Source organism: Drosophila navojoa, chromosome 2, assembly GCF_054131105.1.
Source record: "Drosophila navojoa isolate 15081-1374.11 chromosome 2, UAZ_NAV_1.0, whole genome shotgun sequence".
NCBI lineage: Eukaryota > Metazoa > Arthropoda > Insecta > Diptera > Drosophilidae > Drosophila > Drosophila navojoa.
In genome coordinates this window covers 27,467,530-27,482,763 of record NC_142890.1, presented here as the reverse complement: position 1 = coordinate 27,482,763, position 15,234 = coordinate 27,467,530, and the positions used below count along the sequence as shown (strand labels likewise).

General features: G+C 40.9%; 4 protein-coding genes across 7 annotated transcripts in view; 3 read left to right on the top strand and 1 right to left on the bottom strand.

Annotated features, from left to right (window-relative positions):
* Nucleotides 1–149: 149 nt before the first annotated feature.
* Nucleotides 150–3,938, top strand: Syt4 (Synaptotagmin 4). The gene is made up of 5 exons (XM_018112380.3): nt 150–310; nt 935–1,046; nt 1,689–2,866; nt 3,598–3,672; nt 3,753–3,938. The coding sequence occupies exons 2-5, from the start codon at nt 1,004–1,006 to the stop codon at nt 3,870–3,872; spliced, it is 1,416 nt and encodes a 471-aa protein (XP_017967869.1). The 5' UTR covers nt 150–310; nt 935–1,003; the 3' UTR covers nt 3,873–3,938.
* Nucleotides 3,939–5,128: 1,190 nt separating this feature from the next.
* On the top strand, nt 5,129–7,701 carry LOC149092342 (modular serine protease-like). The gene is made up of 4 exons (XM_089261739.1): nt 5,129–5,828; nt 5,907–6,201; nt 6,260–7,279; nt 7,357–7,701. Exons 1-4 carry the CDS (start codon nt 5,783–5,785, stop codon nt 7,631–7,633), a joined length of 1,638 nt encoding a protein of 545 aa, XP_089117865.1. The 5' UTR covers nt 5,129–5,782; the 3' UTR covers nt 7,634–7,701.
* Nucleotides 7,702–8,651: 950 nt separating this feature from the next.
* On the top strand, nt 8,652–11,022 carry LOC108658382 (modular serine protease). The gene is made up of 4 exons (XM_089256374.1): nt 8,652–8,772; nt 8,870–9,164; nt 9,710–10,681; nt 10,759–11,022. The coding sequence occupies exons 1-4, from the start codon at nt 8,727–8,729 to the stop codon at nt 10,937–10,939; spliced, it is 1,494 nt and encodes a 497-aa protein (XP_089112500.1). The 5' UTR covers nt 8,652–8,726; the 3' UTR covers nt 10,940–11,022.
* A 92-nt stretch (nt 11,023–11,114) lies between these two features.
* The window catches only part of rn (rotund), a 47,127-nt gene continuing 43,007 nt past the window's right edge, over nt 11,115–15,234 (bottom strand). For 3 of the 4 annotated variants that reach the window (XM_018112369.3, XM_018112370.3, XM_018112372.3), the window contains 2 exons: nt 13,242–14,340; nt 11,115–13,165 (listed from right to left, as the gene is read on the bottom strand). In XM_018112369.3, the coding sequence (XP_017967858.2) occupies nt 12,849–13,165; nt 13,242–14,340 (1,416 nt within the window). In that variant the 3' untranslated portion in view covers nt 11,115–12,848. The remainder of the gene's footprint in view (nt 13,166–13,241; nt 14,341–15,234) is intronic. The other variant, XM_089256372.1, reaches the window with a different exon arrangement.

Below are 15,234 nucleotides of genomic sequence, written 5' to 3'. Positions count from 1 at the left end.
TGTAACTGTAATACAATCAAAATACGTCACACGGCTGCTTCAACCACTGCTTGCCAGCGAGAGCCGAGCGGCCCACACAAAAAGTCGCCCGTGGCGCAGCACTCGCCGAGCAGCCCACACAAAAAATAGCGAATGGAGGGAGTGCGCCTGCGCAGGATTAACGATTGGCAGTTGGACAACGAGTTGGCCCAAGGCACTTCAAAGGCAAAATAAATCGCAACTGCTGCGGAACTGCGTTTTACCAATTCAGCTGTAAAAACGTTGCAAAATATTTGTAAAAATATAAGGAAGTAAAGAAGGAGCTAAACAAGTAAGAATATTATTATTATGAGTTCTTATAGATTAAAAGAAACCAAATTTAAAACGTAAATATATAAAAAACAATGATTCTCATAAAAAAAAAACTAACGACAAGCTGCTGCTACTAAATTCTTAAAATTTAATATAAATTAAAAAGGTGCTGATAAACATTTAACATTTGTAAAATAAATCTTGTTGAGTAAAAACATGAAAATATAATATTCTAGTGAAACAGAAGCATGAAAAGAATATTACTGAAATCGGAAAAAATCTCTGAAGTAACGTGCGATGGCAGGGGTGGGTTGATGAATCATGCGAATTAGCATACACAAGCAGGTCTCATGTCTGTGCAATATCGTATCTGTGTCTGTGTGTGTTTGCGTGTGTCTCAAGTAATGAAAAATAACAACAAGAATGTGCGAAAAACGTGAACACTCTAGCAGCAGCAGCAGCAGCAGCTGGTGAAAAAGCAAAATAAAGAAAAAGTTTTCAACTGATTTGTGGTAAATTCAATGTGTGAGGGAAAACACTTCCTTTTGTTTGGAACTTTTCCTTGATGTTTCTATTTATACATTACCATTTGGACTTCTTTTCATCTCGAGTACTCATTCCAACTAATTGCTATTCCATGCAGCTACGCGAAACTACGTGAACGCAGCGAGGAACCCAAGCGCAGCGCGGCTCAAGCCAAAAGGCATTTAAAATGGCTGACGAGTATATGCCAGATGTCAGCTTGATGGACACAAGTGAGTAACATATTGTAGCCACAGATAATGGCCCCACTTAACAAACATCATTAGCCAAACGGCACAAAGTCGCAGCCGAAGTTTTTATCGAAGTTTTCTGTTTGCTGAAACTCAATGAAAGCCCACATTCTTTCGATTACAGCCATCAAACTGAATAGAAGTTGTTTAATTATGTTAATTACTTTGGTCTCGGATTATACAATACACTTTTTTTTAAATAATAATATTTTTTGTATTTGACTGAGTGGAATATTTTATACAATCTTATATACAACAAAATTTAATTGATATAAAAGATGAAAGTAAATTACATTTTTACCAACTTTAAATTATACAATTATGAAAACTAAAAATAAAAATGAGGCATATAATAGATAAAAACTTATTTATACTCCATCTATAAACTAACTTGAGGAAAAAAACAATTTGCATTTTGAGAGAGGTAGAAGGATATGTCTCCGGATATGACTCACTCACGAAGGAGCCCTCTCAGGCTAGCTTATGTGAAATAGGAATTATTATTATATTCAGTTCTATTTAGTTTATAATTAGACTAGCTAGTCAAGTATTAATATTTTCTCGAGGCAAAGACAGAACTGTATTTAATCAATTGCTCTCCTGCCGCCTTCTCTTCTGCCGCAGTTGTGCCCGCCATACTGGGACTCACCGCAGCCGCAGTGCTCTCGACTGTGGCCTGCATCTGTGCCCGGCAGATGCGCATACGGAACAAGAAGCAGAACCAGCACGATGCGTCGTTCCCGTTCCAGCCGACGCGCCGTCCGACCGCAGTTCGTTCGCCGAGTGGCCAGCCGCCGCACTATCTGAAGAAGTCGCCATCGCCCACCGGGGGCAAGCAAATGGGCCTGCTCTCGCCCATGCAGGATCAGTCGACGTCGCCGACAGCACCGCAGAACATGAAGTACGCCGAGGAGGACGAGGTGTCGCAGCAGGCGCAGCTGGCCCAGCAGCAGCACCACTCCAACAAGCTGAATGTGGTCGACAATGCCAAGCACCACAATCAGCACCACTCGCCGGTGGAGACCATTGCCAATGGCAATGTGACCATCACTCTGGACGAGACGCTGACCAACGGCAAGGAGCTGACCGTCACTGATCAGTACGGAAAGCTGGGCACCATTTACTTCAAGCTGCGCTACCTGGCTGAACGAAACGCTCTCATGGTCTCCATCATACGCTGCCGCGGACTGCCCTGCAAGGGTGGGGCCGGCGGCACCGGCGATATACCCACTGGCATGAATGGACGCACTCAGGCAGCCACCGATCCGTATGTGAAGCTGCAGCTGCTGCCGGACAAGCAGCACAAGGTGAAGACCCGCGTGGTGCGCAACACCCGGAATCCGGTTTATGACGAGGACTTCACATTCTACGGCTTGAACATGAACGATCTGCAAAACATGAGCCTGCACTTTGTCATACTCAGCTTCGATCGCTACTCGCGCGACGATGTCATCGGCGAGGTTGTCTGCCCATTGTCCTCCATCGAGATTGGCGACATATCCAAGGAAGCGCTCTCCATCAGCAAGGAAATACAGCCACGCAGCCTGAAGATACGCGCCCAGGGACGCGGCGAGCTCCTCATCTCGCTCTGCTGGCAGCCGGCCGCCGGACGCCTAACTGTCGTCTTGTTGAAGGCCCGCAATTTGCCTCGCATGGATGTCACCGGCCTTGCTGATCCCTACGTCAAGATCTACTTGCTCTACAACGGCCAGCGCATAGCCAAGAAGAAGACCCATGTCAAGAAACGCACGCTCAGTCCGGTCTTTAATGAGAGCTTTGCTTTTGATATTCCAGCTGCAGAGGTGAGTTCCATTTGATATCTTTGATAAGTCCCCTGGCGTTGCTTGTTATCTCTAATTTTAGACATATCTATAGGTTTAGTTAGAGGGGGAAAACGTTTCAAAGCAAAGCGAATTTGAATTTATATGTAAAATAGATCACTTTCTCTCCTCGTTAAGAATTTCATATAAAAGATAGAAGTATTCCATTCAATGCGGGGGCTTCTGTGGTTGAATACGCTGATTTCATATACATACATACGACTCCGACTCGCCAAAAAAAAGTCTTTCGAATGCTAGAGAACTGCACGATTATTATATATATGTATATATATATCGAAAAAGTAAATTAGAGGTATTATTATACAATGAAGTACCCATAGTAATGTCCACAATATAGCCCAAGCGCAGCCGCTGCACACACTGTGTGCGTGTGTGAGTAAATGTGTGTGTGAATGCATTATTTGTAATGTATTCATACAAGAGAAGAGTCAACTGATGAGACTATCCCCCTTTAAAGGCTTTGCGTTATTTCCTAGTCTCGACTAGAGTAATCTTGTCTTAACTTTTTGATGGAATAAATGTTCATTTTAATATAATTAAGTTTCCATTCATTCAATTCGAAAATGTCTATTATCTTTGCCCTAACTGTATTGTCGGTGACTTGGGTATCACATCTGCCACCATTTATAAACTGAATGAAAAACTTATCAACTCCTGTATATGGATGTACATTAAAACGAATCGTATTTCAGGGCACTGGCGCCACATTGGAGGGCGTCTCATTGGAGCTGATGCTACTCGACTGGGATCGCGTGACCAAGAATGAGGTAAGCCCACATATTACTTTTTAATTGGCAGCAACCTAAAGCAGTCTCTCTGCCTCTGCCTCTGGCTCTGTCGCACCTAGGTTATTGGACGCCTAGAGCTGGGAGGACCCAATTCGAGCAGCACCGCTTTGAACCACTGGAACGAAGTTTGCAATTCGCCACGTCGCCAAATTGCCGAATGGCACAAATTGAACGAGTGAAATGCTTGAGCTGTATCAATTTTCAGGGGCAGCGACCTGGCGCTGGCGCCGCCTACCCAACCACAACAACCAATAATAACAACAACAACTTTATAAAAGAAAACAGGCAAACAAGAAATTATTAAGTTTTTAAATTAAGTTCAAGATTTTACAATGTTTTCATTCGACTTATGCTCAATGATTTTTATTTATTTTTTATGATAAACAAAAGTTTAAGCAAAAATTAATATACCAGAAGAAAACAAAAAAAAAAAAAAAACGAGAAAAACTTAAGTATATTAAATGTATTAGAAAATGTTTAGTGTGTAACAACAATGCGTGTAATGTAAGATAATTAATTAAAAGCTTCACATACTCCTACATATATAATGAAAGATAAAACAGGTAACACTACGAATAGAAATAGAAACACTTTGATTTGTTGCTGTATAGAGATGAATTACTAAATTTTCCATTCAAGTATAAATTCTGTAAGAGAGAAAAATTCTTTAGAGCTTTCGCTTTTCATTTGCACATGGAAAATACGTTTTACCTGAACAACTATTGTTTGTAGTCCATTCATTATAACTCTGCCCACCATAAATACTTTTGGTATTTGTTTGAAATGTATTAATAATGTATTTAATCTCTACATCTTAGGCATATGTTGATTTCTTCTTTATCACAAAAACTTAAATACAAATATAGACACAACCCTCACAAAAAAGAAAAAATAATAATAATACCTATTCTTGAATAGATTTTAAATAAAAAAATGAAACTTTTCACAATGTGTCCGAAGTGAGAAGAACGCTTACTGCTTATCACTTATATAGACAAATAAAAGCAAAAACAAAAATAAATTAAAATTAAATGAAAAGAAAGAAGAAGAAATCTAAATGAAAAATGAAACTTGAGAGAACACGCAGCAAATTGCTTAGGCACCAAAAAGCTACAAAGTCACACACAAAAGGAACGAAACAAGTCAAAACCCAAGAAACCAAACAACACAATAGAATAGTACTTTTAAGAAATGTAGAAACCACAATTACAACTAATTGTACGACGTAGAGTTACGAGATATCACATATGAAATACATAGAATGCATAGCTCAAACTGAATCCAGAACCCAATAGGCATTACTTAACGCTAACGCCACCCTATGATATATACAAGCATTACTAAGCAAAGCTTACGACGCAGAGTTGAATCCATTATTCAAATGATATTACCACCATCGGCTATTCTCTGCGACATTTTGTAAAATGTAAAACTGCGAGAAGGAAAACAAAATAAAATAAAAATAAAAGTAAGCAAGCAAAAATAAAAGTAAAATAACCCCGAAGAAACTTTGAGTAAATTTGAGTCCACAATCAAACTTCAATTCGTCTAGAGCGCATACAATAATTTAAAAAACAGAAACAGATTTTCATATACATAGATGTATAACTATAAAAATACGTATAAATAAAGGTACATACTTCATGCAAATAAATAATTAAATATATGTATATCTCCCTATATATATATATATATATATGGATATATCACACCTACATACATGCACATATATATAAAGTGAAATGTGAAATTCCACATATGCATATGTAATAGGAATGTTAAGAAACATTGAATGGTTAATTTCAGTAATAAAAACGTACATAAAATGACAAAAAATCTGTATTTTAATTGAGCACTTAGCTATCCGTTTGTTTGTTTTTTTTTTTTAATTTGTAATCAGTCAAAATGTGAAATATTCACCCCAAATAATATATATTTGCTCTACTTCACTGATAAGGGTCTTCAACCTGGGCTCTTCTCAGTTTAACTCAGGCGCTCGAAGTGAACAGCGAATCTTTGGAAGAGCGCTTGAATTGAGATTCGCAATTATCAACATTTTCGGTTTATTTCATTTATTATTTGCGCAGAAATGCATTTAGTTATTGTTTTAGCAGCAATAGCTGCATACGTACATGGTGGGTAATAATATACATTGTATACCTTAATCCCCTTTATTTTTGCTTCCTCTCCCACTTCTTTCCCTATATTAAAAGCTTCAATGGGCAGTTGCACGTCGGATGAGTTTATGTGTCGAAATGGCGCCTGTATTGACGTGTCACTGCTCTGTGATGGCACGAAGGAATGCCCAGATGCTTCGGACGAGGTTTTCAGTGCCTGTTACAATGTCACCTGCAGTGGCTTCCGCTGCAACTACGGCGGCTGCATAGATTCAAGTCTGAAGTGCGATAACATCAACGATTGTTGGGACTCGAGCGACGAAAATAAATTTTTGTGTGCGAACGAGACAACGATCGTAGAACTGTTTGCGCAGCTGCAAGGTAGCTGCTCGTGAGTACTGTGCCTCGTTTCGCTTAGATTTTCTCAATGATCAGCAATTTCCTTAAAGCGACGAATATATAATGCAATGCCCGCAAAGCGGCAAGTGCTTGAAACATATAAACGTGTGCGATGGCATTCGCGACTGTGAGCACGGTGAAGACGAGGATCAGAGCTTATGCGGGGGCGACGAGTGTCCTTTCGACTCGTTCCGTTGCGAGAACGGAGCCTGCATCGCCAAGAGCTCCTTGTGCAATCTCAATGTCGACTGCTACGATGGCAGCGACGAGATTCCCGCCATTTGCAGGAAAATACACATGCAAGACTCAGACTCAGAGTACGGAGAAGGGCCGATGGTAATGGGAGCAGTGTGGCAGTCCTACGGATGTCCGTTGGATCCCACACCGGGCATGCAGGTGGCGCATTACTTTTCTAAAATTGCCTACAGGTCGGATGGCGAGGTGCCACACCAAAGCACCGTGTTGGTCACTTGCGATGACGGGTACAAAGTCTTCGGCGCCAATATCAACAAATGTGTTGAGACGAAGTGGCAGCACGAATGGATCCCGTGTACTCGCTACTGCGAGCCCAGTTCGTATTTAGGCAGCATTGTCTATGCGACGGAGTGTATCGAGAAATTCGCCATTGTCGACTGCACCGAGGAGCAACATAGCTTGGGTACTCAGCTCTTAATATCCTGTGCATCAGGCTACGAGTCTGACTCGGCTGACAATCTAGTTGGCCACCACGTCTGCGATGAGAATGGCGAGTGGACTGTCGTCGAGGCGAATCCCATTTGTACGCCCATCTGTGGAGTAAAGTCTCCACACCATCCCGGTATCACGCCCTGGGCTGTGAGCCTGTTTCAGCGCACCTTGCCCGGGGATGTGATCTACACGTTTAAATGCATGGGCACCATTCTGTCACCATTCATTGTAATCACAGCCGACGCCTGTTTTTCAGAAGCGGCTGAGGCGTATTCTCCTCTTTTCTTCAAAGTTGTTGAGGGCGATCACAAAATCGAATTTCGTGAGGACGAGGATCATGGCTATACTCTGCATAATCTCATGGAAATACATATTGTCACATAGTGAGTACTTAAAAGACCCAATTCCCAAACTATATATATATACGTATTAAATTTATATACTCTCATTTTCATTACAGCCGGAACTCTTATAAGGCAGCCTTACTTCGTGTGATAAAACCTTTCATTTTTGGTGCTCGAGTACGACCCGCTTGCTTGCCTCTATATGATGATATGAAACCCCCGGAGCTCGAAGGAGTCTTTCATACCGACCAGCTGGGAGAAGGACATACGGAATATGAGAACTCCAAGTACTATCTATTGTACTTTGTGGCCAGTCAATCTATTAAATATAACGTAAGAAATTTTTTCGCGGCTATCATAGATGACATATCAAAGAGCGAGCAGAATCTTTGAACATTGAATTCACTTTATTAATTCTGATTTAAGAGCTAAAAATAAATGTAAATGTACATAAACTAAAACACACACACATGAGATGTATAGAAGAAGATTAAAGAGCACATTGACTTCAATTGCGGGCAATAAAAACATTTGTTTGCGAAATGTGATCTATTCATCTAGGAATCAATTAATTTGTATGGCTCGCTTTACCTGGAGGAAGAGGCAGATGCTTGCAGGATGGCCAAAATGAATATATATCTGAACATAAATCAATTGAGTCCGCCTTCTGTCTGTAGAGCTTCACTCAGGTTGTTTTTCCCATTCTAATATGATTTTAGGTCAGGTCACTCTTCAATTTTGAAACCTAAAGTGCGCATGTCAACTTTGGTAACTTTTCTCGTATTCATAAAATATATTTATGACTTAGCTGACTATTATTTTTTAAATTATATCTTATGCTCCTTCAAGGATAGATGCAGCCAATTTCAACTTTTGTTTCATATATACTTGGATACTCGTAATATTAAACAAAATATGTAAAAGAGTTTATATGTTAAATTGAAATCCTGAGCTGAACATTTGGTTGGTAGTGTTAGTATATATATGCTATAATAAATTGTATTCTTTTTTGAGTTCCCGTGAGAGAATTGTGCTTGCATTATCAGCAGATTCGTATATGACATGCCTGGTGTAGGTCAGTGTCGATTCGCGGTTTAATCGAACTGGCATTATAGTTTCGTGATAAGAAATAAGCAACAGATGCTTGACCTACAGCTAGTCTAAATTGTAAAAATAAAATAAAATGTTAACAGCATCTGTGCAGAAAATTGTTTGTCTTTTATGATTCAACCGTCGTAAGCTGTAAGTTGTAGAAGCATTCGCTTTGATTGTTTTTGCTGCTACCAAAGCTTGAGAATATCAGTTGAGCACATTGAGAGATTTTCGCCATCTCCTGTTGAACGAATGAGCTTCAGATTTCCCCGGTGATAAGGGGCCAATCAGCTGAAAGCTGTGCTCATTAGCATTTCAGCGCTCGAAGTGAACAGTCTGTGGATGCGCTGCCGAAACTTATTCATCAATTATCATCATTTTCGGTTTATATAAAATGATTTTGGCTCTTTTTATCGCATCAATAACCGCGCTTGCCCAAGGTGAGCAACAGAGTTTCCTCTGTAAGCACATTTATGTCTGTTTCCTTTATTACTCTATATATGCCTTTCTGTCTTATCTGTTCATTCGAGTCCACAGTATCAGCTGATACCTGTACTTCAGCTGAGTTCACGTGCCTGGATGGCACCTGTATTGATATGTCATTGCTCTGTGATGGCAAGAAGGATTGCCCAGATGCTTCGGACGAGGTTTTCAGTGCCTGTTACAATGTCACCTGCAGTGGCTTCCGCTGCAACTACGGCGGCTGCATAGATTCAAGTCTGAAGTGCGATGACATCAACGATTGTTGGGACTCGAGCGACGAAAATAAATTTTTGTGTGCGAACGAGACAACGCTATTAGAATTGCTGACGGATCTGAGAGGAAACTGCACGTGAGTAGGGAGCTCGGTTTTTCTTTTTACCCAGGGTACAACAGGGTATAACAGCATATATTGCAGGCTTAAGAGGATCCTTAAGGGAACATGTTCATATATTTCATCTGGTCGGCGAGCTGAGTTGATTTAGTCCTGCTCGTCTGTCTGTCTGTCTGTATGTATGAACGCGTCGTTTTTAGAACTTCTGAGAGCTAAACTGAAATTGTTATTTTATTTTTGTTGTTTTTTTTTTTTAAATTGTTATCATTAAATGTTTTTATTAAAAAATATGTTTATATATGTGTATTTGAGCAATGTGCAAAATATTTTATATTTTCATTCTCAAAGAATGTTTGAAACTGAATCTGTGACATCATGTAAATTAAATTAGCCAACCGGCGAAACAGGACGATGCGATGCGGGTCGCCAAAGGGTTGTGAGTGCGACTTCTTAATATGGAAGATTTTAATTCTGTTTATTTGTTCACAACAAGCATTTGGGTATATCGATTGGGGTTGGGTCATCTGAAGTTTTCTTACATGTTATCTCTTTATTCTTTATAGCAACGAGTACGCAATGCAATGTCCGAGGACCAATAGGTGCTTGCACTGGAGTAATGTGTGCGATGGCGTTGGTGATTGTAAAAATGCAGAGGATGAGGATAAGAATATTTGCGGAGTTACCTTTTGTGCTAGTGGCTCGTTTCAATGCCAGAGTGGGAGCTGCATAGGCAAAGACCGCTTGTGCGATCACAATGCCGACTGTTTCGATGGCAGTGACGAAATGCCCGCAATATGCCGACAAAAGACTGGCTCGAAGGCAGTTGAATGGTTCACCAAGAGCTGTGCCTTGGTCCCCAAGCAGGGCATGCGTGTGACCGATTACTTTTCCCAGCTCAGCTACAAGCAGGATGCCCAGGTGCCAGACCAAAGTATCGTGGAGATCACTTGCGATGATGGATATAGGCTCTTCGGCTCCAATATCAACAGCTGCGACAACGGTGCTTGGGAAAATAACTTGATATCATGTGTTCGTTACTGCGAACCAAGCCCATATTCACGCAGCATCGCGTATTCCACAAAATGCAGCGATGTTGGCGACTGCAATGAAGGCTCACTCATGGACACAGAAATGCTGGTATCCTGTGCGCCAGGCTACGAGTCTGACTCGGCTGACAATCTAGTTGGCCACCACGTCTGCGATGAGAATGGCGAGTGGACTGTCCTCGAGGCGAATCCCATTTGTACGCCCATCTGTGGAGTAAAGTCTCCACACCATCCCGGTATCACGCCCTGGACTGTGAGCCTGTTTCAGCGCACCTTGCCCGGGGATGTGATCTACACGTTTAAATGCATGGGCACCATTCTGTCACCATTCATTGTAATCACAGCCGACGCCTGTTTTTCAGAAGCGGCTGAGGCGTATTCTCCTCTTTTCTTCAAAGTTGTTGAGGGCGATCACAAAATCGAATTTCGTGAGGACGTGGATCATGGCTATACTCTGCATAATCTCATGGAAATACATATTGTCACATAGTGAGTACTTAAAAGACCCAATTCCCAAACTATATATATATACGTATTAAATTTATATACTCTCATTTTCATTACAGCCGGTACTCTTATAAGGCAGCCTTACTTCGTGTGATAAAACCTTTCATCTTTGGTGCTCGAGTACGACCCGCTTGTTTGCCTACTTTGTACTTTGTGGCCAGCCGATTTATTAAATATAACGTAAGAAATTTTATCACGGCTATCATAAATGACATATCAAAGAGCGAGCAGAATCTTTGAACACTGAATTCACTTTATTAATTCTGATTTAAGAGCTAAAAATAAATGTTAATGTACATAAACTAAAACACACACACGTCCACTACTTGAAAATTACATAAGTATTATATATATTTCGATATATTTAATTTTATTTACTTATATTCGGGTTTAAGTACTAAATTTCATGTTTGCATTTTCCATGCTCACGGAATAAACCATTGATGAAAGCTTTTTCCAGGCTTTCATTTGCTATGCTTATGTGTATTGATAGTATTTTAATTTTCCCCATATTATTTGCGTTTGTTTTGTTTATCATTATTATTTTGAATTCAGTTTATGCTTTTTACATTGAGATTTTTCGGAATTACATTCTAACTATTTGTTTTATTCTTTTGAATTTAATTTTTTTCTCTTTTTGTAGCTGAACTTTTGCCTTGCAATACAATATTTATTAGTAATTAATTAATTACTGACATTTAGTATGAATTTTAGGACACATTTAGTTGACTTTACTTAGTTAATACTTAGTTTTCAGTAAAAACTTGAATTACATGTATTTTTATTTGTATTCAAATGATTTCGCTCTTGACTTATTCTCTTTTTTTCTTTTTAAATTTTGATCACTTCAGTCTTACCAAAAATATTTTAATTTCTTAACAGCTTCTTTCTTCTTGCAGTTTTGAACATTAGAAATCGAGTTTTAGTTAGTATTTCATAGTTCTTACTCTTAATTCAAAATAGTTTTTTTTTTTCGTTTAAATTATTGTTATTATTATTTTTTTGTTGCTATCGCATGGTTTCCTTTATAGTTTATAAACACTTGATAATTTCAATGCTCAACTTTGAGTTTTTATTTCCTCCATTTGTTTTTAAATGTTATTTTAAAGTTTAATTGAAAAATTTCTTAGAGAAACTTTCGTACTCAATGCGTTACATAATGGATTAGTTAGGTCTTGGCTACTGTAGCCTAAGTAGTTGCATATGTACATAACTCTTAAGGTGTTTAGATTACATTTAGCTTTGATTTCAACGCTGCCATTTGATTTTCAGATATAACTGCGAGATCTGTTTTGCGCACGGAATTAAACTAAATCTTACAAAAGAATGCGACGATCGTTAGTATATACACACGTGAGTCTCACACGAGCTGTGGACTGGGAAGCAGGACAGGGAAGGCATTGCAATGATAGTTATTAGAAATAACCTGAAAGTAACTTTGAGTTAAGGAAAAACTAATCGATAACTTTAATTTTGCTGGGCTCTGCCTCATAAATTGCTGATCTCGCTTCAACTTTTGGATATCAGATAGTTCGATTTGACATTGGAATAAAGTGCAAGTTGGTGTTGCCATATGTATGAATTTTAGCCGGGTGGCAATCTCTTCGTTACTTTACAATCTTGTCTTCGGCGTATTATAAAAGAAATTTAAGGAACTATTATCTGCCCAAATAAAAATGTATTATATATTACAACTTTAATTAAATGTCAAGAGCGGCATTCACAACGGAAAAAGAGAGAAAATTCGGAATATGAGTAATTCAGTTGGGGTCTCCAAGTGCGAATGAAGCTTAAGCATGAAGTTGGACGGTGTTGGTAAATTAGAATAATTAATACGTATAGTTGGCAATTTACAGTGTTGTTTATCGTTAACTTAAGATAGGTAACTGTATGTCTGCATGTGTGTGTGTTGATGTGTAACCTAATTAAGTTTAGTGGTACGCACTAGGAGAGACTAACTACGAATTAATACTGTACAGGATACGCGACACTCCTACTAAGAACTAACTAAACGGGCCTCAGCTCGTATTGCATACATATCGGCGGTCAACACAATACGATGTACATATACACATATATGTACGTATGTATGTATCGGTTATGTAACTTAAGAAGACGGGGCGTGGCCAACTTAAAAGTACGACGTTAGCTATCCCTTGTCCTTGCCGGGGCCGACGCTAACGCCGAGCAGATGCTCGCCGGCCATCAGGCCCGCCGGCTGATGCGCATAGTTGCGGATCTGATGCAGCGATATCAACTGGTTGGGAAACGCGTTGGCATTGCTCTGGTTGACGTTCTTGTTGGGAAAACTGATGGCATCGTAGAGATAGGGGCGCTGCGCCATCGGATGGTGGCTCAGCGAGTTCAAGTGCGGCGGCATCGAGTTGATCGGCGTAAAGGCCGAGTTGCTGCTGGTCTTCGTTATAGATGCCGCATCGTACGGCCCCACGGTGCTGGGCGTGGCTGCTGTCGATTGAAAACAATAAATAGGGTTGACTGGCCTGCTCGGGCAATGATTATATAAGTGAGTGTCTATGATTACCTATATCCTCGCGCACCGGATCGGGCATGATGCGATGATGCGACTGCAACTGCTCCGGCGCATGGCCATTGCTTTGGTTGCTGTTGGCCGCTGTGGGTTGGGCGTAGTGCGCCTCCATGCTGTGCTGGGGCGGTGGCTGCTGCTGCTGCTGTTGCTGCTGTGGGTGGTGGTGCTGCGGTTGTTGCTGCTGCTGTGGCGGGCCGTGTTGCTGCGGCGGAACGCCGAGCTGTGTGTGATGGAGATGCGGCTGCTGTTGCTGTTGTTGCTGCTGCTGCTGCTGCTGCTGCTGTTGCTGCTGCTGTTGTTGTTGCTGCTGTTGCTGCTGCTGCTGCTGCTGCTGTTGCTGCTGCTGGTGCATTACCTCCATGGCATTGGCCGCAGCTGCAGAGTCCGGACTTACCTTGGGCCAGTAACTGTTCTCGCTGGGCGCTATCGAAACGGGCGGCAGAACCAGATTATTGCGCTGATGTTGCTGTTGTTGTTGTTGTTGCTGCTGCTGCTGCTGTGTGTTGCTGCCTGCTGCAGTGGGTGTGGCAGCGGCCGCAGCGGCGGCTGCAGCGGCCACGGCTGCGGCACTGCCGGGCACAATGGGCGGCCGCTTGTCCGTGCGCTCCGCATGCTTCTGCATGTGCTTGGTCAGGTATGTCTCCTGGGTGTAGGACTTGCCGCAGTATTGGCAGATGTGCGTCTTCAGATGCTTGGACTCCTTGTGCTTGGGTATGTGCTCCAGCAGCGACGGCTCGTCCGAGAAGCACTTGTAGCACGAGTTGCACTTGAACGGCTTGTCCGTCTGATGGCAGCGCGAGTGCGACTGCAGATTCGACAGCTGGGAGAAGGCCTTCTGGCAGCCGGGATGCCGGCATTTGTACGGCTTGTCGCCCGTGTGGGTGCGTATGTGCTGCTGCAGGTGCGACAGTTGCGTGAACTTGCGCTGGCATATCTCGCAGCGGTATGGCTTAATGCCCAGATGAATGCGGGTGTGCTGCGACAGATACGACGAGTTGGCGAACGCCTTCGAGCACTGCGTGCACTTGTAGGGCTTCGCCTCGCGCATGTGGATCTGCGTGTGCAGCTGCAGGTCCGCCTTCGAGCTGAAGATCTGCAATAGACGGAAGAACATTTGTGAGAGACCGAACCAGAGCTGGCAAGGATGTGCTACAAGCTGTTGCAGTCTGGCATTGCATTGACCTTAGTCTAAGTTGGTATTCAGGTCTTGATCATTAACAAGTATGGAGGGTCAAGCTGTGGATAATGTGGATGAGGAGCCCTGTGGAATTTCTACTATAAATCTGACACCAAATCCCAAGTCAGGCAATTGAACTGTGCATGTTTTACAAAATTGTAATTTACATATAATATTATATAGAATACAGTGGAGTCCCGATAGTAAAAAATTACGAGGGACCACAATATTTTACGAGCTACAACATTTTGTAGTTTATCGAGAATTCCATTGAATGAGTCGCAAAGCAACTTAGTTATTCCCATATCAATGTCTGAAATTTCGTTTTGTTTTTGCACAATTAATTAGGTAATATAAAAATGTACAGATTTACTCTGCACTTGGATATTCGAAATTGATAAACTAAGAGATTACAATGAGAAGCTGGAAAATTAACAAGAAATTTATTTTTTAATTACGAATTGTAAGAAACAAAATTGAAATCTATAAAAGGTACAACTCGATTTGCGTGATATAAAACAGCAATTTAAATCTCTCGTAGATTTCAAGATTTTCAACTTATTAGGGATAAATCATTTCAAATTTAATCTATCAGCAACATAAGCTACGTTTAACATTGTGATTTAAGAATAAAACTTGGCCCTTTTGTATGAAATCTATATAGTTTGTTTATTAATTACATATTCCCTCTATTTTTTAGAAGAAATGTCTTTTGATCAGCTAAGTTGACGATCTTAAAGGGACTCAATATTTGATTGATTCGCATAGAAATTAATTGATTAATTTAATTATAGTTTAAATTGTCGTTGA